At 46.0% G+C, this 22,095-nt stretch overlaps 1 protein-coding gene across 4 annotated transcripts in view; it reads left to right on the forward strand.

Annotated features, from left to right (window-relative positions):
• LOC138258876 (phosphatidylinositol 4,5-bisphosphate 3-kinase catalytic subunit gamma isoform-like) overlaps positions 1–22,095 on the forward strand; it is a 106,165-nt gene that overhangs the window by 45,313 nt on the left and 38,757 nt on the right. For all 4 annotated transcript variants that reach the window (XM_069206180.1, XM_069206179.1, XM_069206182.1 and 1 more), the window contains exons 4-6: positions 10,319–10,544; positions 14,207–14,301; positions 20,444–20,590. In XM_069206180.1, the coding sequence (XP_069062281.1) occupies positions 10,319–10,544; positions 14,207–14,301; positions 20,444–20,590 (468 nt within the window). The remainder of the gene's footprint in view (positions 1–10,318; positions 10,545–14,206; positions 14,302–20,443; positions 20,591–22,095) is intronic.

Here is a 22,095-nt window from a genome sequence, read left to right on the forward strand (position 1 = left end):
CTTGTTTTCATGTTCTTTTTTTCCCACACTGGAAAAATGTTTTTCATTTGAAAAATCCTACTGGTACACACTGACCCACATTGGAACCAAAGGTACTGCTGCCATGAACAAGTGTAGGGCGTTACATAGAGTTTTGCATGCATTGTACTCTGACATAAACGTAGAGGAGTACTCTGTCCACCAAACTCATGGTCCCACCTTTCTATTTAGAGTTGGGGAGAACCACTATGGTTCTAACAATGGAGCCTCTGATGTCTTCATTGGCAGAAGCCTTTGAAGAATGCCTTGGCTGTCATTGGACTGCTGGCCAAAGTACTCAGACCATCTGCCTTATTGAAGGCAGTTGTTCTGATGTAATGTTTTAGTGTATGGGACTACCAGGGAAAAGACCTTGCTTGTCATGGCCATTCTTTTCAGTAACAAACTCCTGCTTTGGGATTAGTTTAGAAAAATAAAAAACTTTGCTGTGCGGGTACAATGAACTCGGCACCACCATAGCAAAGTTTCATTGCATACAGCAGAACTGCTGCATAGGTGGCCCTGCTAAAGGCAGAGATTTTGTCTGCCTAGTGGACATCTGTGAATAAGTTATGCACCAAGCCTACCACTTCCCTGTGGCCTCCAGTTCCTGCTTGTTCCAGCCTGATCCAGCTGCTGTCGTTTGACCAACTGACACTACTGCTGCACAGGTTTTTCCACCCAGGGTTCCCTGCTCTTCCTGCCAACAGAAGCCCCGCCAGGACATACTTAATGCGGGCCGCTGGTATGACAAAGGAAAGCATGTCTGCACCCGTCTGCACCTGGACCGGTCCCAGGGGCACGGCCCCGGGCCCTCCCACTCCCTGCAGATACACCATGGACGAGCTCCACACCATCAACCCTGAATCCCACAACAAACACTGACAACGTGCTAACCAACGCTCCATGGTAGGACATTTCACTTGTACATACTGCCACTTCACCTGCCACAACACACACACCAGCGCACCAACCAGCCCCACCCCAAACACACCACAGATACCACCTGAACAAAAACACCAACTTGCATGTGCCCTTCTCAAAACGCTCTCACTATGCACACACACCACTGAGATTTGGGACCTCATCCCCACCCTCACACCTGGCATCCTCTTCCTCACTGAGACCTGGCTCAACCCCACTTCCGTGCGTGACATCACCACCCCAATATCAGAAGGGTACAAGATCACCCACTGCGACCGCATCAACAAGCCTGATTGAGGGATCACCATCACACACAAGTAATCCATCCAATCCACCACCACAAATGACAACATCAATCCAGCCATGGAACACTTCAACATCTAACTCCAGACAGCAAAACCTCCACTAGAGGAACCCTCACATACTGTCCTCCAGTAACATGTCAAGCCTTCTGGACTTCATTGCCGACTTCATCGCCTCCTTGCCATAAACTCCAGTAACTACATTTTCCTCTGTGACTTCAATTTCTAGCTCAACAACCATAATACCATCAATGCTACCAACCTCCTCAACAGCATGAACAGCATTGGACTCTCCCAAATTGTACATGACCCCACGCGCACCACAGGCCACATGCTAGACCCCATCTTCACCTCCAGCGACTGCATCAGGTACAGCCACACAACAGAACTCACTTGGAACGACCACTCCATCATCCACTTCAACATCACTAGCTCACGGACCTCCACTCTCAGCTGGAGCAAAGTCTTAAAGAACACATGGATCAATGTCCTCAACACCTCTGACCCTATGTCCTCCAACAACCTAGACCTAGAAACTTCAACAACTGGATCACCAACTGTGCTGACAGCATCGCTCACATCGGCAACAAAACCCGCAGAAAGTCCACCAAGCAGGCTCGCTGGGACACCGAAGACATCAGAACTGCTAAACGACACTGTGAACAGCTAGAAAGAAGATGGCTTACCAGCATGGATACGACCGACAAGATGGCCTCAAGACAGCCCTTAACCTCTACTACAGACGGGTGAGAGAATCGAAGAAAAAGACCTTAGCCTCAACCATCGAATCCAGTCCCAGTAACAGCTAAGAAATCTTCGACATCATCAAAGAATTCTCCAACCCCTCAGAAGCAAAAAACAATATTACCCCTTCACAGGAACTCTGTGACAACCTTGCAAACTTCTTCCACAACAAGATCACCAACATCTACAGAAACTTCAAACCCCAGCCCACGGCCACTGACCTCTTCAAGCAACACAATGATCCTGCCACCACCACAGACATCCGACTAACCGAATGGTGCTAGCCACCACCACAGGACACCGTCTTCATCGTGAACTTGATCCACTCAGGGGCCCGACCAACCCATGGCCACACCACATCCTCAACCTAGGCGAAGCCAGAATCACCCACATACTCACCACCTTGTCTAACACCTCAGTTGCCACGAACCACCTTCCCTGAGGACTGGAAACATGGAGACGTCAATGCCCTACTAAAGAAACTATTGGCAGACCCCAACAAACTCAACAACTACTGACTATTTCCCTGCACATATTCCTGGCCAAAGTATTAGAAAAAAACATCAACCAAGAACTTTCCTCACATCTGGAATGGAACCTCCTACTTGTATCCTCCCAATGTGTATTCCGCAGCAACCACAGCATCGAAACAGCCCTCATTGTGGCTGCCAACAACATCTGAGCCCTTCTTAACCAAGGAGAGACTATGGGGGTTATTCTAACTTTGGAGGAGTGTTAATCCGTCCCAAAAGTGACGGTAAAGTGACGGATATACCACCAGCCGTATTACGAGTTCCATAGGATATAATGGACTCGTAATACGGCTGGTGGTAAATCCGTCACTTTTCCGTCACTTTTGGGACGGATTAACACCTCCTCCAAAGTTAGAATAACCCCCTATGTCTCTGATCCTCCTTGAGCTCTTGGCAAGCCCTCCATACAGTCTCCCACCACACGCTCATCACAAGGCTGTTTAAGGAGCTGCTCTCAGATGGATCGCCAGAAGAATGCAAAAAACTCACCTTCACCTCTGAGCCCAAGGAAATCATCTGTGGAGTACCCCCAAAGATCCTGACTTAGCCCCACCCTCTTCAACATTTATGTGACCTGTTATGCCAGCATTGTCAAAACCCACAGACTCAACATCATATCCTATGCCAACAACACACAACTCATCCTCTCCCTCTCCATAGGCACCACCAACACCAAGACCAACTTCCACAACTCCATGACAGATGTCGCAAACTGGATGAGAGGCAAATGCCTGGAGCTCAACACAGACAAGACAGAGGTACTGATCTTCTGAAACAAAAGCTCCCCATCGGATGCATCCTGGTGACCCTCAGGACTTGCACCTACTCCTACCCCCCACTGACAATGCTAGTAACCTAGGCATCATTCTGGACAGCAAGCTAACCATGACGACTCAGGTCAATTCCTTCTCCTGCTTGTTCATCCTCTTTATACTTCATACAATATTCAAATGGCTACCCCGAAGCTCAAAATGCATCATCACCCAAGCTCTCATCTCCAGCCGACTGGACTACTGCAACGATCTCTATACAGGTATCACAGCTCACCTCCTCTGACAACTACAGACCATACAGAACACTGCAGCCAGACTTGTCCTGGATCTACCGAGACAATTCTACATCACCCCCATCTAAGGGAACTCAACTGGCTCCCTGTACAGAAAAGATGCCAATTCAAGCTCCTGACCTACATATACAAAGCCCTACAAAACTGCGGACCCGCCTTCTTCAACCACCGCCTTGACTTCCATCAGCCCACCAGACACTTCCGCTTTCCTTTCTGTAACCCTCACCCCCTGCATCCGATGTAGTGGATGCGGCGGTTGTTCCTTTTCCTACTTAGAGAGAAGATATGGGACGAGCTACCCTTTGATCTTTGGACCTCCCCATCTCTTCCCGAGTTCTGAAAGCCCTTGGAGACCTGGCTATTCGGCTAATCAACTGGAACCTGCCAGTGCCTGGATACCCTCACGAGTGACAGGAAGCACTCTACAAATCCATAGATTGATTGATAAGGCATAGTCTGACAACCAGTGGAGACATCTCTCCGTGGACCTAGCAGAATAGGGGACAGCCCAGCAAACCCAAAATAAGCCCCTAATTCTCTGACCATTTTAAGGGTGAGATGGAGGGGGCAAATAGGTGTCAATTTCCACAGCCCAACAAGTTTGTGCGTGTGCACAAAATTTCCAGGTCATCCTCTTCTGGGAACACCTATTCCCTGCCCAATATTATTTCATACTGGATTAATAATATGATTGGATTTCTCAATAGAAATTCACATTGTGTGCTTACAAATGTGAATTTGTACCTGAAAATCAAGCAATTTGATAATTTGTAACATGTGATATACAATACAATATATGCATCAAAGATAAAGGAAACTCTTGATCTCTGTCCCAGTTCATTTGTAACTCCGACTCGGAGTGTCTTCAACAGCTCTTGTTCTACAGGAATCTCACAATGGTGCACTGATTACAGAAGAAATGCTCATTAAGAGGGTTATTCTAACTTTGGAGGAGTGTTAATCCGTCCCAAAAGTGACGGTAAAGTGACGGATATACCACCAGCCGTATTACGAGTTCCATAGGATATAATGGACTCGTAATACGGCTGGTGGTAAATCCGTCACTTTTCCGTCACTTTTGGGACGGATTAACACCTCCTCCAAAGTTAGAATAACCCCCTAAATGTCAGTCCTCTTTTTGATATTCTCCTTCAGTGATTATTTGATTCTTGGAAATAAAAACAAGCATTTTCATCAGGATTTTAGTTTTTTGGATTCTCTACACATTGTCTGGCACTCAAGTGCTCAACTGGGGCAGTTGTCATTACTAGGAGTGGACTCTTGACTGCCCCACCATGATCTAGTAAGATCTGGTCTGGAGTAGTACAGTTTCTGCCAAAAGATTACTGATTGCTGATTAGTGTAACTGCACCACAATATTAATCTGTCATCAGTTACATTTTAGTCATTTCATGCCAACTACCAACTATTTTTGGGTTTTTGAACCTGGCGCTTTTTGCAGGGTTATTCCCAAACTTTTTGCCGTCTTCCTCCTAATTGTTCTGACCTATTCTTGTTGGCTTTAGGACTTTGGGCACTTTACCACTGCTGACCAGTGTTAAAGTGCACGCGTGCTGTCTAAAATGTATTACTGATTGGTTTATCCGTGATTGGCATATCTGATTTACTAATAAATCCCTAGTATAATGCACCATGTGTGCCTAGGGCCTGTAAATCAAATGCTACTAGTGGGCCTGCAGCACTGATTGTGCCACCTACCTGGGTTAAAATGTCTAAGACCTGCCACTGCAGTGTTTGTGTGTACAGTTGTGAACTGTCAGTTCGACCTGGCAAGTGCACCCACTTGCCAAGCCCAAACCTTCCCCTTTATTACCTGTAAGTCACCTCTAAGGTAGGCCCAAGGCAGCCCCCTGGGCAGGGTGAAGTGCATTTAAGAGGTAGTGCATGTAATGGTGTGTTTTACGTGCCCTGATAGTGAAAACTACTAATCTCACCATTCACTATTGCAAGGCCTATCTCTCCCATATGGTAATATGGGGATTGCCTGAAATATCTTTTAAGTGTAATTTCCCATTGGGAGCAGATCGGGATGTGGAGTTTGGGGTCTCTGAACTCCCAATTTAAAAATGCATCTTTTGGTGAAGTTGTTTTTTTGAATTGTAGGTTTGCAAATGCCACTTTTAGACAGTGGGTATTTTCTTGCTTAACCATTCTGCGCCTCTGCCTGTCTGTGATATACACATCTGCATCAGGATGACAGTTGCTGCATTCACTCTAGGCAGTCACACAAAGGGAGCTGTGGTGTGGCTTGCATATCCTGATGGCCCATCACCAGGCTCATGGGTCTTCCTGAGCTAGAGTGGTGGGAGGAGCTGACACTTGCACCTGAATAAGCCTGTGCCTGTCCTCACACAAAGCAGTCTCCAATCACCTGGAGTGTGTCCGAGGCCAGGGCAAGGAAAGTCAGAGTCTTGTGCACTACAAAGACTTCAAAGGCAGAAATAGGTATAAGAACTGGATCTCTGACCCCCACATATTTAGAACACTTCTGGACTGAGGACATTCTGCCAGGAAGAAGAGCGGGTTGCTGTAGTAGAGACTGCCACCCTGCTTGTTGCTTTGTTGTGCTGGCCCGCTGCTTCTGTCCTGGGAGTGAAAGGACTGGACTTTGCTCTCTACATCCTGCTTTCCAAGTTTCTCCAAGGGTTTGAAGTGAGCTTGCCTTCTGTTGAGAAGTCTCAGGGCCATCAAAGATTTAACGTGCCAGCACCTGGGCTCTCTTGCTGAGAGTCCTGCCTTGCCGAGTGGTGCCAAATCCAGTTCCTGGGCCCTTGGAAGTGATCTCTGGTGCAACCAAGAAGAAACTAAGCAGATCGGCTCCAGAGCAACTTTGGAACCAGCGGAGCTGTCCGACTCTGCGCCACTGCATGCACTGGAGCTGTGGTCCTCACTGAGTGCAACAACTGTGACCTGCAACACAGGCCCGATCCCACTGCAGCGCCTATGAAGTCCTGCCAAAGCGGGAGTCCCCAGTGCTGTGTCCCTGACGTCTGGGACATCCGACTCCACTGCAGCACCTGTGGCCCAGTGGTGTGATTGCCACAAAGTTGACACCTCGCATCTTGACCTGTTGGGTTCATCGCCCCGCCTTGTCATAAGGAACCAATATCTCGCCATCGACACCGCATCACCTTTCCTGCAACCGTAAGGAACTGACGCCTCACCTCCCCGGTAGCAGTAAAGAACCAACGCGGCACAGGCTCCAGCGACGCCTCACCTCCCTGACTCTATGCAACATCTTTGTTTCTGATCATTTCCCACTGTATCTGGGGTCCGCACGACTCTGTGACAGACCTGCACTCCCGCTCGAGTGGAGTCGGATTGTTGGAAACAACTCATGAAGATGCCATGATAGCCCCAGTTGAAGCTATGTGTTTACTAAGATTTAATCTTTGAATATTCATATCTTGTATTTGTTGGATTTTCGTCATTTTGGTCTTGTTTTACTCAGATCAGTATTGCCTATTTTTCTAATCTGGTGTGGAGTAGTTTTGTGGTGTTTTCACTGTGTTACTGTGTGTGTGTGTATGTGTGTGTGTGTGTGTACAAATACTTTACACATTGCCTCTAAGATAAGCCAGACTGCTCATGCCAAGCTACCAAGGGGGTGAGCAGGGGTTATCTTAGCTGTGTGACTCCCTGACTAGAGTGAGGGTCCCTACTTGGACTTTAACATGCACAAACGTTGAACAAATCAATAAGGCTTAATATAATCTCTAACAATTGTTTTGATTTTAAAAGTAATCCAAATTTCTTTTTCATTTCTATTGAAAAAAGTGACATATTTCTGTAAACTCTTACAAAAAAGTATGTTATAAGCTGTTGTAGTAGAGAACACTGACTTTATGCTTTGGTTAAGTGTGAAAAAGTATTTGCTTAGAGTGTGAAAAAGTATTTACCAGGTCTTTAACTGTGAGTCAAAGAGCTAGGGATCCCCCTACCATCAGCAGTGAAGTACCCCAAGGCTAGGACAAACACACTTATACCCCAATTCATTGGACTGTAGAATCGATCACATGCGCGTCATTTTCCTAAGATGCAAACAGGTGCAGGGAGAGCTCATGAGAGCAGATACAGGTGCAAGAGTGAGCTCATTTGAGCAGATACAGGTGCAGGGGGGAGCTCATCAGAGCAGATATAGGTGCAGGACAGAGCTCTTCTGAGCAGATACTGGCATGGGGAGCTGGTCAAGGTAGATACAGGTGCAGGGGGAGCTCATCAGAGCAGGTACAGGTGCAAGAGGGAGCTCATCAGAGCAGATACAGGTGCAAGGGGGAGCTCATCAGAGCAGATACAGGTGCAGGGGGATGCTCATCAGAGCAGATACAGATGGAGTGAGCTCATAAGAGCAGATACAGGTGCAGGGGTGAGCTATCAGAGCAGATACAGGTGCAGGGGTGAGCTATCAGAGCAGATACAGATGCAAGGGGGAGCTCATCAGAGCAGATACAGGTGCAAGGGAATGCTTATCAGGGCAGATACAGGTGCAGGGGAATGCTTATCAGAGCAGATACAGGTGCAGGGGGATGCTCACCAGAGCAGATACTGGCTTGGGGAGGGGGCCGTCAAAGTAGATACAGGTGCAGATGGAGCTCATGAGAGCAGGTACAGTTGCAAGGGGGAGCTCATCAGAGCAGATGCAGCTGCAGGGGGAGATAATCAGAGCAGACACAGTTGGAGTGAGCTCATGAGAGCAGATGCAGGTGCAGGGGTGAGCCATCAGAGCAGATACAGGTGCAGGGGTGATCATCAGAGCAGATACAGGTGCAGGGGGAGCTCATCAGAGCACATACAGATGGAGTGAGCTCATGAGAGCAGGTGCAGGGCGGAGCTCATCTGAGAAGATACCGGTGCAGGGAGAAATTTGTCAGAGCACATACAGGTGCAGGGGGAGCTCATCAGAGCACATACAGGTGCAGGGGGGAGCTCATCGGAGCAGATGCAGGTGAAGGGGGGAGCTCATCAGAGCAGATACAGATGAAGAAGTGAGCTTATGAGAGCAGATGAAGATGCAGGGGTGATCACCAGACCACATACAGGTACAGGGTGAGCTCAGAGCAGATTGCGGTGAAAGGGGGAGCTCATCAGAGCAGGTACAGGTGCAAGGGGGGAGCTCACGAGAGCAGATACAAGTGCTGAGTGGAGCTCATCAGAGCAGGTACAGGTGCAGGGGGAGCCCATCAGAGCAGGTACAAAAGCATGGCGGAGCTCATCAGAGCAGGTGCAGGTGCAGGGCGAGCTCATCAGGGCAGATACAGGTGCAGGGGGAAGCTCATCAGAGCAGACACAGGGTCACGGGGAGCTCATCAGAGCAGTTACAGGTGCGGGGGAATCTCAGAGCAGATTCACCTGCAGGGAGGAGCTTATCAAAGCAGATACATGTGCAGGGAGAGCTCATCAGAGCATTTACAGGTGCAGGAGGAAGCTCATCAGAGCAGATACAAGTGCATGGGTGAGCTCATCAGAGCAGATACAGATGCAGTCGGAAGCTCATTAGAGCAGCTACAGGTGCAGGGGGAGCTCATCAGAGCAGATACAGCTGCAGGGAGGATTTCATCAAAGGAGATACAGTTGCAGGGGGGAGCTAATCAGAGCAGATACATGTGCAGGGGAGGCTCATCAGAGCCGATACAGGTGCAGTGTGTGCCCATGAGAGCAGATACATGTGCAGGAGCCATGTCATCTGAGCAGGTACAGCTGCAGGGGGAGCTCATCAGAACAGATACAGGGGTAGTGGGAGCTCATCAGAGCAGATAAAGGTGCACGAGGGAGCTCATCAGAGCAGATACAAGTGCAGGGGAAGCTAATCAGAGCAGATATAGGTGCAGGTGGAGCTCATCAGAGCAGATACAGGTGCAAGAGGAAACTCATCAGAGCGGGTACTGGTGCAGGGGGAGCTCAGAGCAGATACAGGTGCAGAGGGAGCTCATCAGAGCAGATACAGATGCAGGGGAAGCTGACCAGAGCAGATATAAGTGCAGGTGGAGCTCATCAGAGCTGATACAGGTGCAGGAGGGAACTCATCAGACCAGATACAGGTGCAGGGGGAGCTCATCAGAGCAGATACAGGTGCAGAAGGGAGCTCATGAGAGCAGATAAAGGTGACCTTCAGAAAGTAACATCAGAGTACAGTTTCAACTGAACTTTAGCTGAATTCTTACCTTAGATGTGGGGGCGCTTCTTGTCTCAACTCTAAGATGGGCACTGAAGTAAACACAGTTAGTGTGAGTATGTAAAGATGGCAGATGTGGGCCATCATATAGAGGAATGTACATGGAGGAGAACATTTACAACACTGGTACCTGCTTAAATAGCATAAAGTTTCACTTCCATCGTATGCGGCACGAAACAACACAGTATTCCATACAGAAACCATGTATCTTTATGTGTCATTGCATGAGAACAATCCAAAACATACCTTTGCATGATGTAAGGTAACGTAATATAACGTAACATTGTATAACATACCAACATTGCCCAGTATAACGTTTGGTAGCATTCCGTAAGATACCATTGCTTAGTGGAACACTGCATGATGGGCGTTGCCTAGCAATCACATAACTCATTAATACAAGTCTAGAAAACACAAAATCGTGATGTAAGTGAACATAAAACAAACCACAGCATCCCCTGATATAACAAGCCATGGCGCACCATGCCCAAGGCCAACAGCAAGAACGTGAAGTCCTGACTCTTTGACCCTCCTCTAGAGTAAACGGCTTGGACACTACTTCTTCTGGTACCTGCGGAGTGAGATCAGCGGCTCCCCCTGCTACCACGACCGCTTTGCCGTCATCCTTGAGGCCTACCTGCGCGGCTGCCGTCGCTCCATCCTGCAGGGCTTCCAGAAACAGGTGCAGCTGGTGGAGAAACTACGCCGAGTGGCAACAGACATCAAGAAGGTCCTACCAGAGAGAGGTGACCTCCCGGCTAATGGTGAGTCTCAACACGTCTGGAGATCAGACTGCTGTTTGCACTGTATCACATGGGACATTTGAATAGTGCCTTGCTACACTTCGTGTGGCCCTGAAGCACTTTGCAGTCTTTTCCTTTTTTTAAATTCTGGTACCACAACAATTTTGCTGTTGATATTTCAACATAGACTGCTTCTTCAATGATCTTGCCTATGAATGGTAGGTGAATGATCGGCTGGTAGTTGCCAAGGTCATCAGGGTCTACTATAGATTTCTTTAGGAGTGGGAGGATCTGGGGTGTCTTGGTAGCTTCTTGTAAGATGCTCTGAGTGATGGAGTCATTGGCAATGTTCAGTAGGTATGGCAGAGCTGCCCCCGAGAGAGCTTTGATGAATCACAAGGGCAAGACATCTTCACAGGAAGTGGTTTTGAGAAAGTTCAGTATGTCAGCAAGATCTGTGGAAGGCAGGCTTTGAGGGATCCCTGACAATTGTGGGATTCTATGAGAAGGGATGGACATAAGAGGAGAAGGAGGGTTAGTGTTTTTAATGTGCAGTCGGATCGTCTGTATTTTTTCACTGAAGAAGAGGTTGATTGAGTTTGGGACAGGTGGCTCTGGCAGGGGGGTTGATTGATTTCTTGAAAAGTGGTTTGCTTTTTTAGGTGGCTTCATTGTTAGTGTTGGTGTAATATTTTGCTCTGGCTGATGTGATCAGCTGTCTGTGTGTTACGCTGAGGAAGTTCAGTATGTTGAGGTAATCGGACACTCAGTTTTCCTTCCATTTTCTATCCTGTTTGCAGATGGAGCATTTCTTGTCTAAGTCTTTAGACTCCAATGATGCTGTAGGCTTTGGCTTGCACATGCATATTTTTGTTGGAGGGTTTATGTTTATTCACACAATTTTCCAAAGAAGCACTGAAGTTGTTTAGAAGGATGTTAGTGTTTGACATGGATTAGCCAGGGCAAGAAGTAAGTCATGCATTAGGCTGTTGATGAAGAAGTCTTTGAAAGAGCTGAAAGTATGATGTTCTCATTTGGGTTTATCTTGGTTTGTTGGTAGGATGCTGACTAGGGAGATACTGATGACAAGGGGTCGGCTCAGTCCTGGAGTATGGGTGATTTGCATTGGTTTGTTAACAATGCTAGTACGAAGAAGTTGAAAATGCGGCCTCTGGATTGTGTTAGCTGGGGTGTGCTGCACCACATTTGGTGTGTCATCAAGGTAGAGGAGAGTGTCCCTTTGTGTTGTTTGAGTTTGTATTGTCTAGGAGGCTGGAACCATCCAAGAGCGTTGTATGGGAATGTTGAATGGATTAGGTTTTGAGGAAATTCAAGAATTCATCAGGTAGCTCCTTTTTCTGCCTGGAGGCCTGTAGATGAGATGCAAGGTGACAGGCGGAGTTGTAGACAGTGGAAGGTGGATTGCCAGTAGCTCCATGGAGTTGAGTGTCACTTGCTTGCCTAGGGAGCAGAATGACTTATGGATGAAAGCGAGGCCTCTTTCCTCCTTGTGTGTGCTGTGCACAAGATGGATGCTCTAGCCTATAGGAAGACATCTAGCATGTGTGAGGATGTGCGGGAGAACCACATTTCTGTAATGAGGAGGGTGTTAAGGCTGGGGTAGGTAATGAGGTCTGTGATACCTGGTCCCGGTACCATGATACCTGGTATGCAGCCCTGCAGAGCGAGAGTTCATGATCATGACTTGTGATGTAGGTTCTGTAGTTTGAGCGTGTGTATTAGTTGGTATGTATGTGGGTGGATCCATCAGTTGCGAGGATGCTATGTGAGTGTTTGTTTCCTCTTGGCCTGGGTGTAACTGTGGAGTTTGACAGTTCTGGGGTGCTGGGTGAGGCATATGGTTATATCTTACCCTGTGGGTTTCAGTTGAGCAGGGTTTCTGGGTCAGTGCCCTTTCTCGCCCTACATAGTGCCCAAACAAGCAATGCATTTGTCTGTATCTGCCAGGGCTTGATAGGAGACGTTTCCTCTCCTGCCACTCAGAGCTGACCCTTACTCTAAGTGCCAGAGGGCGAATGGTAAACTGTTTATGTTCCATCCATTCCTCAGCGCTACGAGGCCTCCGGGTAGCTGGCGCTATATAAGTCTCAATAACATAACATAACAAATGACGGAAGTTGTGCCCTAAGCAGTGGGATTGCCTTGGGTGAAGAAAGGAAGTGGACTGGCAGTGAAGCATCAGAGGGCATCTTGTGCCTAAGAGCAGTGTTAGTAATATTTTCTCACTGTTACACAAGGCTCCATTGTACCTGTTTGTTTAAAGTTTGACAGCTAAGGTTTTTAAAACAATTGAGCCAAGTTATAAAGCCCTTGATTTCACATCCTGGCACACCCCAATATATGATACAACTCTGCACTCTTCAATGGCAAGGATGGGGTGTGTTAACCTCATTAAGGGCCTAATTTAGATATTTCCAGGGGGGGTTACTCCATTACAACGGTGACAGATGTCCCAACCTTCGAAATATAAATCACATTGGATGTAATGGGATTTAGATTTCCGCGGATATGATATCTGTCACTGCTGAGCCGGAGTAACCCCTCTGCCAATATCTAAATCAGGCCATAAATCTTGCAATCTCTTGAACTAAGGATCTAAGTTTGCTCTGGACAGCTTGACTTGCTTGTCGTGTGTACGTTCATGTTTCACTCATTCCCAGATGTCTTCCTAACAGTGGACCAAGGGACCTCTTTATTCTAAGACAGGACAATTAACATGAAGATCTTCATCATTGCCTCTTAGTTGGTGTCCCCAGTGCTGGTGATCATTTTAACTCCATTTTACATCACCACCCAACTAAATCAAGCTCCCAGAATGCAATGGAAGATCACTTTTGGTACTAGGTGGATTGAAAAGTCAAGAGGCCGATCACTATAAAGATGTATTTTGGTGAAAAACACAACTGTTTTGGGTTCCTCGCCCCGGTCATTGAACTTAACATTTAAAGGGAGCAGATCAGGTAAGTTCATGGGTACTGATTAAACTTTTGACTTAGAATGACCTAAAAACCAATAGGAAAAGAAAAAAAGAAACCGCATCCTGTCGCTCACAGATGATGTGGGGGGGGTGGTGTTTAGAGTTTGGCAGAGCGGGTACTGTTTCACAAAAGTGGTGGCATGCCATTTCCGCCAAATTGTTGGTTTGCCTGCTCTCTCAAAAGTTGGGCAAACTATCATGTCCCCAGCAGGGGACCTCTCGCTGGTTCAGGTGGTGGAAACCTTACACCAGCAGACCTACTTGTGGTGGGTGGGTGATGCCAAGAAGAACCTGGTAGTTCTGAACAGAAAAACGAATTATTGCCACACACTAGACAAAAACTCCAATGGTGTATGATTATTAGTTTTTTTCAGAAACAAATTCACTCTTTGGGAGTTAATTTTTTTTTAAACAAATAAGAATGCTCAGCGTCCACTTGCAACATGGTTGTCGCTCAGCAAAATGAAGGTCCATTCCGAGTAACCTACGTAGCTGCAGCTCATCTGAAGGCACAGAGATAGCTGCCAGGAAGACAGAGATCTCTAAGTATGGCAGGTGGTCATCCAGTTCTGACCTATGCCACCCAGGCAGGAGGGCAGGCTGCCTGACAAACACTAAATAACTTTTTCTAATTCAGATTTGTAGCCAATTATTTAATGTTGGTGATTGTTTTTTGTTCCCAAAGCCAACACCCAACTTCAAGAAATGCTGCTGTCTGCAGATCTGCCCACAAACTTTCAAGTGCCCTTTGACCCCCGGATTGAAGCTGGAGAAATTCTGGTAAGAAACTCTGAAGGGTGAGTTTTACTGGTGGTTTTAAAAAAAGGGTGGGCGTGGGTAAAAGTTGCTTCTCTATTTGCTTATATATTTGAAGGCCTGGCTGGAGGCAGCTTCAGTTGTCATGAAAGTAACATATATACAAAGGATCCTTGGGTCATCTCCCTTCATTGGTTGCTTCTCCCTTCAGCCATAGCTTGTGCTCATCAGCTTTCCATCGTCAGGTGGGGTGGACTACAGAGGGAAATGCCACCAACAGGCTAAGCAGGATAAGACTTCAGTCTATTACTAAACTCATTCCAAATTCTTCCTGAAATATGTCACCATGATTGGGACTTCCTAAAAAGACTTTTGACCTATTGTTTACATGGATGAGTGAGGGGGGATTTGTTGCCGCATAGAAAAACAAGCATTGGCAAAAGCAGTAGGTCTTGTGAGACCTAATGACTTTGTCAGTGTTTTTTTCCCTAGATGGCAGCCATGCTTACATGCGCATACAGCCATCTTATAGCGATGTATCCTAAAAAGAAAGGAAGATCTTTTAATTATTTTTTTGCTGTCGAAAAATCATTACAAGGTGGCGGATGCGTATCCAAGTGCGGTGGTTGTCTGTGAATGGTTTTTGTTTAACCAAATGGCTGTGCGCATGTGCGCTCCTACACATTAGCCATTTTTTTATTTATTTTTATTTTTTATTTAACGTTCCATGAAGGCTCATGTCCATCGTGTGAATTAAAAATAAACTAAAATATATTTTTTTTTTTTACAAATTCAGTAAAGTATGCGTAGAACACATTGGGGAAAGATGAGATGCCCTTTTGCAGTGCGTCTTTGGACAAACCTCAAGAAAAGCAATTTTTTTTCAAAGCAGGAATTGGGAGGTGGGTGGAGGGAGTTGATGGCATGTAAAGAGAGGCAGGGCCAAAAGCTGTACCATATTCTACGTAAGACATAAGCTACCTCAGTAGGACTCTAGCTTGGACCCAACGGTGTGTGCTGCGTGTTTTTCTCTGTGTGTATTTGCAGTTGTGTGCTGGGTTAGTACTAACCACTGGAATTTAACTCAAATTTTCAACAAACCTTGGGAAATTCACCAAGGCAATATGGAGTGATATTGACTAATTTTGTAATTTTTCTTCATTTGTGAGACGATTATGTGTCAATCAGTGAGAAATAGGATTTTCTGCAACAGTCTGTGACTTATGCCTCAATGGAATGAATAGTACAGAGAATCAACATTTAACCCGGGACCCATAAGAGCCAAGAACTATGGACAGAAACATGTCAACAAAGGGATCTTCTCCATCCCACAGCCTTGTGTATCCTGGTTTCTTAATGTGGCTGGGAAGCACTGATAAAAGCAATGTTTTCTATCAAGTCATTTTATATTTGTAAATAGGGTCCCAGTCCACCTGCCTACATGGAAGGTTGTGATAAAAAAAATCTCTAAAAACACACACATACTCTTAAAGAGCTCCTGGGGGAGCCCACCACACTCACCAGTGATGGGATTTGTGGTGAGGTTGGGACCAGTGATGAAGGATGACACTTTGGTGGGTGGCGGGCTTTGTAATTTTTAGAAGAAATCCTGAGAACAATAAGATAGACTCAAAAACTTTGTTGAAACTGACCTTGTTTTTAAAATCACAATGGGACCAAATATTTTGTGGACACTAATTCTAGGGAGGGTGTGTCTTGGCCCTCGAATGCTCCCTAATTGTGTACAGTGTGTGTAAAAGCCAATTTTGGAGTAGGGAATAGACACGTATCCTGGAAAACATTCTGGGCCAGATTCACAAGGCCCCAGCTCCTCTTAGCGTCACACTAGCGTCATTTTGTTTACGCTACTGTGTATATGGGCACACGGGCCCATATATGCAAACCCTAGGATTATGCCTGTGCCAGCCATAATGTATGCAAAGGCGGCTGTCCCGGCGGTGGGAGGCCGGTAAAAATGGCATAGTGAAATTAACAACGTTTCACCGTGCCATTTTTAGTGTAATTTTTAACGCCTAAATGACGCAACCATTACTTCCAAAGGGCCTCCCTTTACTTTACAGGATTAACGCCATTATTTATGCCGCTAATTCTGCAAAGTACCACAATAGCATCATAAATTATGACACTATTGTCCTAACATATTGTAAATACAGCGTTACCACTGTGTCGTTAGGTGCCGGTAGGGGGGGCGCAACAAATGTGGCGCATCACAGCTGATGCATCACTTTCTTGGAAATTGTCCCGTTGTTTTTTTATTTGTATTCTTGGCTTATCGTTTGAGCTCTTAGCGCCAAGCCAAATACCTGACTTGGCTCTAGCTCACTTTATCCCAGCAGTTCTCTGGTTTGCCCGCCTCTGCGAAGGGCCAATGGATGAGGCAGGACAGTGGGGGATTTTTGTGCGCAGAGGACCGAGAGAGAGAGACAATGATGCACTTACTTAGAGTGTAAACACACAATAAAAAAAGTAGTCTGTTATGTCAGCAGGGGAAGGATATAAATCTTCCATTCAGAATTTATGTACAGAGGCTGTGCTCAACAAACAAGAGAAACACTGGACCAGAAAAGCCATTGAATCAGGAGCGAGCATGGAACTGGGACAGACAGGCAAGGCAGGGGCTGACCCAAAGCCCTAACTGTGGACTTCAGGGTAGCCAATACGTCTTCAACAACAGAGAACTAAATACTATCTGTAGGTTGAGGCCTAAAAATGTATTTTAGCAATCCCTTCAGTCATGGAAATAAATAATTAGTTTATTATATTGTCTCTGCTGAGAAAGCCTCTTTCTTTGGGTTGGGGAGGCTTTGAAGGGCCACTAATCACGTGCCCTGATACAGCTAGAAACCAGCAGTGTACCCCCACCCCTCGCCCCCTGGGGGTCTGATGCAGCTGGCCAGAGTCACGTGTCAAACTCCTCTGTTTGTCATAACTTGTTGACTACTTGGCAATTCTTTCTTTCTCTCACATGACACGTGGAGGATTCTTTGCCAGCCCTACCACCTGTCTCCTTGATCCACCAGTCTGATGGATACTCTCAAAATTTCCATATCAGATGGTCGTAGTGATTTCACAGTGCTGTTACATAAAGAGAAAAGTTAATCACCCAAACGCAACCACTCAATACCCAACTCTGGTACCTTTAACATAGGGATACGGGGACTTTTCCCGGGCCACTCGTAATGAGGGCCAAGGTGTCCCAGTGCAACAACAGACCAAGCAGGGAGTGCTGAAGGTCAGATCTGAGAGCAAATCTTTCCAGCACCCCAGAGCTTACCGTCACCCACTTTATTGGATTGCACTACACGCACGTGTATCAAAGATGGGGTACCACAGTATTAATAAAGTATACCATCGTGAGTACAATGTTCTTTACAGATCTGGCCCAACCCAACCAAATGAAGCAAATCCACAGTAGAACATAAAGGCCCTGATTTAGATATTGGCGGGTGAGTTACTCCTTCACGATGACGGATATGTCATTTGCTGAAATTTAAATCCAGTTATATCCTATTGGATTTAGATTTCGGCGGATGGGATATCCGTCACCGTTGTCACGAAGTAACTCATCTGCCAATATCTAAATCAAGCCCAAAGTCTTTATATTTCGGAATCTTCTACTCCAGAAATGACATCCCACTCCACTGGGCTACATTCTCACCAGGATCAAAACAAACATGTGGAACAAGGTGTTTGGCAAACTTGAAGGAGTCGTCTGCAGGTGATATTTTACTCTGATGGCCACACCGGCTCATATACGCAAACCCTAGTATTCCAGGAAGACCGCCGCCTATTTATGGGAGCAAGACACAAATTCTTTGAGACAGCTGAAAACAAAAAAAATGGTGTATCACCATGAGCAACAGATGCACCTGCGACATGGAGGACGAAGAATTGTTGGAACATGTCATTTGTCTATGCATACTATGCAACCAAATCTTCAAATGCAAACTCCAATTTATGAGTCATTTCACAACTTTGGGGTGAGATGAAATGATGTTTTTTCAATTGAACAGAATGCAGACATCAGTGAGAGAGTCATTTGATTTTTGAGAAACTGTTGGAAGAAGAGATTGAAGATCCAACAAATTGGTTAGACATAGGAAGAAGAGAGCAGTAGTCCACTTGGGTGTCTGGCAGAATACGCTCCGGTTGGAGAATTGGACAAGTCCTCTGGACTGCTTTCGCCCCGTGTTTTACTTTTGTACCTGTAAAAGACACGTGCTGAAAGCTCTAATACATGACTGAACTACTTAAGAAAATAAGGCCCTCATTACAACCCTCGCGGATGGTGGTATTTTGGAGAAAGGTACTGCCAACAGGTGGTACCTCTCCCCAAAATATGGCATTGGCTCAAGCCAAACCACCAATGTACCACTCCGTCAGCCAGGGCAGTAACAGCTGCCGGGCTGGAGACTTCAGTCTCCAGCCAGACTGCCGTCACTGTCCCACCCGCGGGAATATGACCCCACCTACTGCCATGGTTTTCGTGGCTTTTTTACCACCATGAAAACCATGGCGGTAGGCACGATCAGTGCCTGGGAATTCCTTCCCTGAGAGTGATAATGGTCGCCCACACCCCCCTCCCCAGAGTCCTCCCCCTGCCGACCCCCCACGACATACACGCACATTCACACACCAACATACACACGCATACACACACTCATGCCCACATTCACCCACGCATGCATACATACATTCACACACATCCACACACACTGACATACATACATGCACACACGCATTCACACAACACAACATACACGCACACTCACACCCATTCATGCACGCACACATTCCACACGCCACACACCCGCATGCACGCACACACAAACATACACCCACACAACACCCCCCACCCTTGTCGGAGCACCTGACTTACCTGCTTGCAGGGGGTCCTCCGGCAGGAGACGGGACACCAGCAGAGCACCGCCAGGCCATATCATGGACCATGATACGGTCTGCGGCAGTCTACTGGCGTAACGCTGCTGCTGGCAACAGCGCAACCTTACCGCCATCTGCTGCCATGACCGTAGCCGGAATTCCGCCAGCCTTCTGGCGGAATTCCGGCTACGGTCATAATATGGCGGACGGTGAGTAGCCATGGCGACGGTGTTTTGGTGGCCGTCGCTGCGGCGGTAGGCAGTCGTTACCGCTATTGACATAATTAGGGCCTAAGTCCCTTCCTGGCATGCACCAACCGAGCAGTAATTGATCAATCATGAAATTGACTACGCGGCAGAAAGAGTGAAGCATTCACTGCCACCTCTCATGAATGCCACAACAGAACAATGTCTCTCGAGGTAGGATACCGGAATAACAAGTTTGAAACAATGTGTTACTTAAATATCATAATAAAACACCATTAAGGTGAACATTTATTGGTAGGTATAGGTTTACTGCAATTTCTCCAGATATATGTACTTTGTTGATATATATCTTCTAGGAACATACATATGTAGTTAAGAATAGTAAATCTGTACCTACTACATTATCACTGCCACAATATTTTGGTTGTCAATATTTCTTCTATGATTTTCTTGTAACACAATATTTCTGTAAGTATTCTGACACTCAACCGATTTCCTAATAGTCATCTCTGTGGATATTGTGAATGAGTTACTTAAAGTCACGACAACTATAAAGATGGGCTTTTTAAATCCACGAACATCAGTATGGCCTTTTTCAGGCCATCTTTATATCAAGGAATTAACTTACAATGGCCTTTCCTCAGCCTTGTTCAATCCTTTGAAAGTTTCACATTATAGTATACATACAATCAATCAATCAATCAATCAGGATTTCTAAAGCACAACACATCACCCCCAAGGGTCTCAAGGCACTGGAGTTCCTAGCTGCTTTGTGATGCTCTATTCATTCGAACAGCCATGTCTTGAGTCATTTCCTGAATTCCTGGAGCGATGAGGTGCAGGGGAAGGTCGTTCAATAAACTACTCAGTTATTTAATTAAAAAATGAATGTGCAATATCATCTATTCCATTCACTTAGCTGTGTGGCTCCTCTTCAGTGTTCTTCAGTCTTGTTGTATAACCAAGCTACAAAAAGGAAGGTAATGGTTGTCCTGAATGACTTTGACTGAACTTTAAAGTGTATTTTGTGGATTTAGGAAGATGTTCTTTTTCCCCAGGTGAACAAGTGCAAGGTGATGGCCTCCAAGAAGAAGCCGCTGTGGTTGGAGTTCAGTTGTGGCGAGTCAGGCTTGGGAGACAGCGCGCCAATTGGAATCATCTTCAAACATGGCGACGATCTTCGACAGGATATGATTATCCTCCAGGTGATGAGGAAAACTGGGAGGGCAGGAGCAGGAATCTAAGCCATGATAAGGGAAGCAGGAATTCAGAACTTGGGGCCAGGGCAGCAGAATATCAAGGGTGGTATGGAAACAGTAAATCTGGAAATGTGGTGCAGGAGGAAATCAGGTCCCAATAAGAACAACTAGAACATAGCAGACAGACTGCTTTACAGGCAAGGAGGGGTGTTGGTGGTGGATACCAAAATGAAGGATGGGGTGGAATACTTACAGTACGAGACCTGCACCCTGACACTAAGGAGCCTCTTAACCGGTGAAACGCACTGTGGGAGAGTGATCCTGTTCCTAATTCTAGCCCGTCTCTGATGCTTCACTCAAGGTGTAGAGGTAAACTCATATTGTAGTACAGTGGTTCTTAACCTTTTGACTTCTGAGGACTGGAAACCGGGGATCCCCATTGAATTCTTTATTGGAATTGGGAACCACCACTGAGTTTTTAGTCTCCAATTTTAATTTTCTTCACATTACTGAACATTTTAAACTTTGAAATTGTACATTTAGCTTCTTTATTTATATACACAGTTAATATTATTAAATTTTTGAAGTAATCGCGGACCCCCTGAGTAGGCTTTGCGGCCCCCTTGTGGTCCCTGGACCACAGGTTGGGAATAACTGATGTAGTACATCTAACAATACTACTCAAATACTACACAACTCTATTTACTAATCAACATGAGGAGACTTCACCTCTCCTATTTGTTAAATGCAGAGATCTCTGCCACAATTGCAGAAGTCTCTGCACAGCAAATCCTCTGATTTAGTTGTAAATATGGGAGGGATGTAGGATTGGCTGCAAAAAGGGGGAATATTAGAGCCTGATTTAGAACTTGGTGGATGGGTTACTCATCACAACGGTGATGGATATCCCATCTGCCAAAATCTAAATCTCATTATATAAAATTGGATTTCGATTTCGGTGGACGGGATATCTGTATTCGCTGTGAAGGAGTAACCCATCCACTGAGTTCTAAATCTGTCCCTTAGTGCAACATTGTAGGGATTTAGGGAGGGGTTGGGAAGAGGTTAAGGAAAGGCTAATGAGGGGTTTAAGGAGGGACATGGACTGACCCACAGAAGAGTAAGCCCATTGCTATTCACAAAATATACTTCTAAACTTACTACAGCCAGAAAGGATCCAAACCAATCATAAGTGTTCTCCAGATCATCCTTGGAGTAAGCCTAGTAGCACACAAAGCCAACTAGTGGTACTGAATTTTATATTAAAAATAAATATATTTATAAAGCAAACAATATTTAATTGTACAATTTTTAATAAACCTTTTACAATGTAAAATTAAATTTAACGTATTATTGGTGGGGCTTGCAACAATGTTTTTGTCCATTACATGGCCACTGTGATAGGCACGGTGGCGGAGAATTGGGAAAAAGACAATATTCCCTGTGCACAGGGAGAAATCTTTCAGTGCCTCATGGACATTGCTTTTTTGAATAATGGAAGCGCCCTCAAC

The sequence above is a fragment of the Pleurodeles waltl genome, chromosome 9 (assembly GCF_031143425.1).
Source record: "Pleurodeles waltl isolate 20211129_DDA chromosome 9, aPleWal1.hap1.20221129, whole genome shotgun sequence".
Classification (NCBI taxonomy): Eukaryota; Metazoa; Chordata; class Amphibia; order Caudata; family Salamandridae; genus Pleurodeles; species Pleurodeles waltl.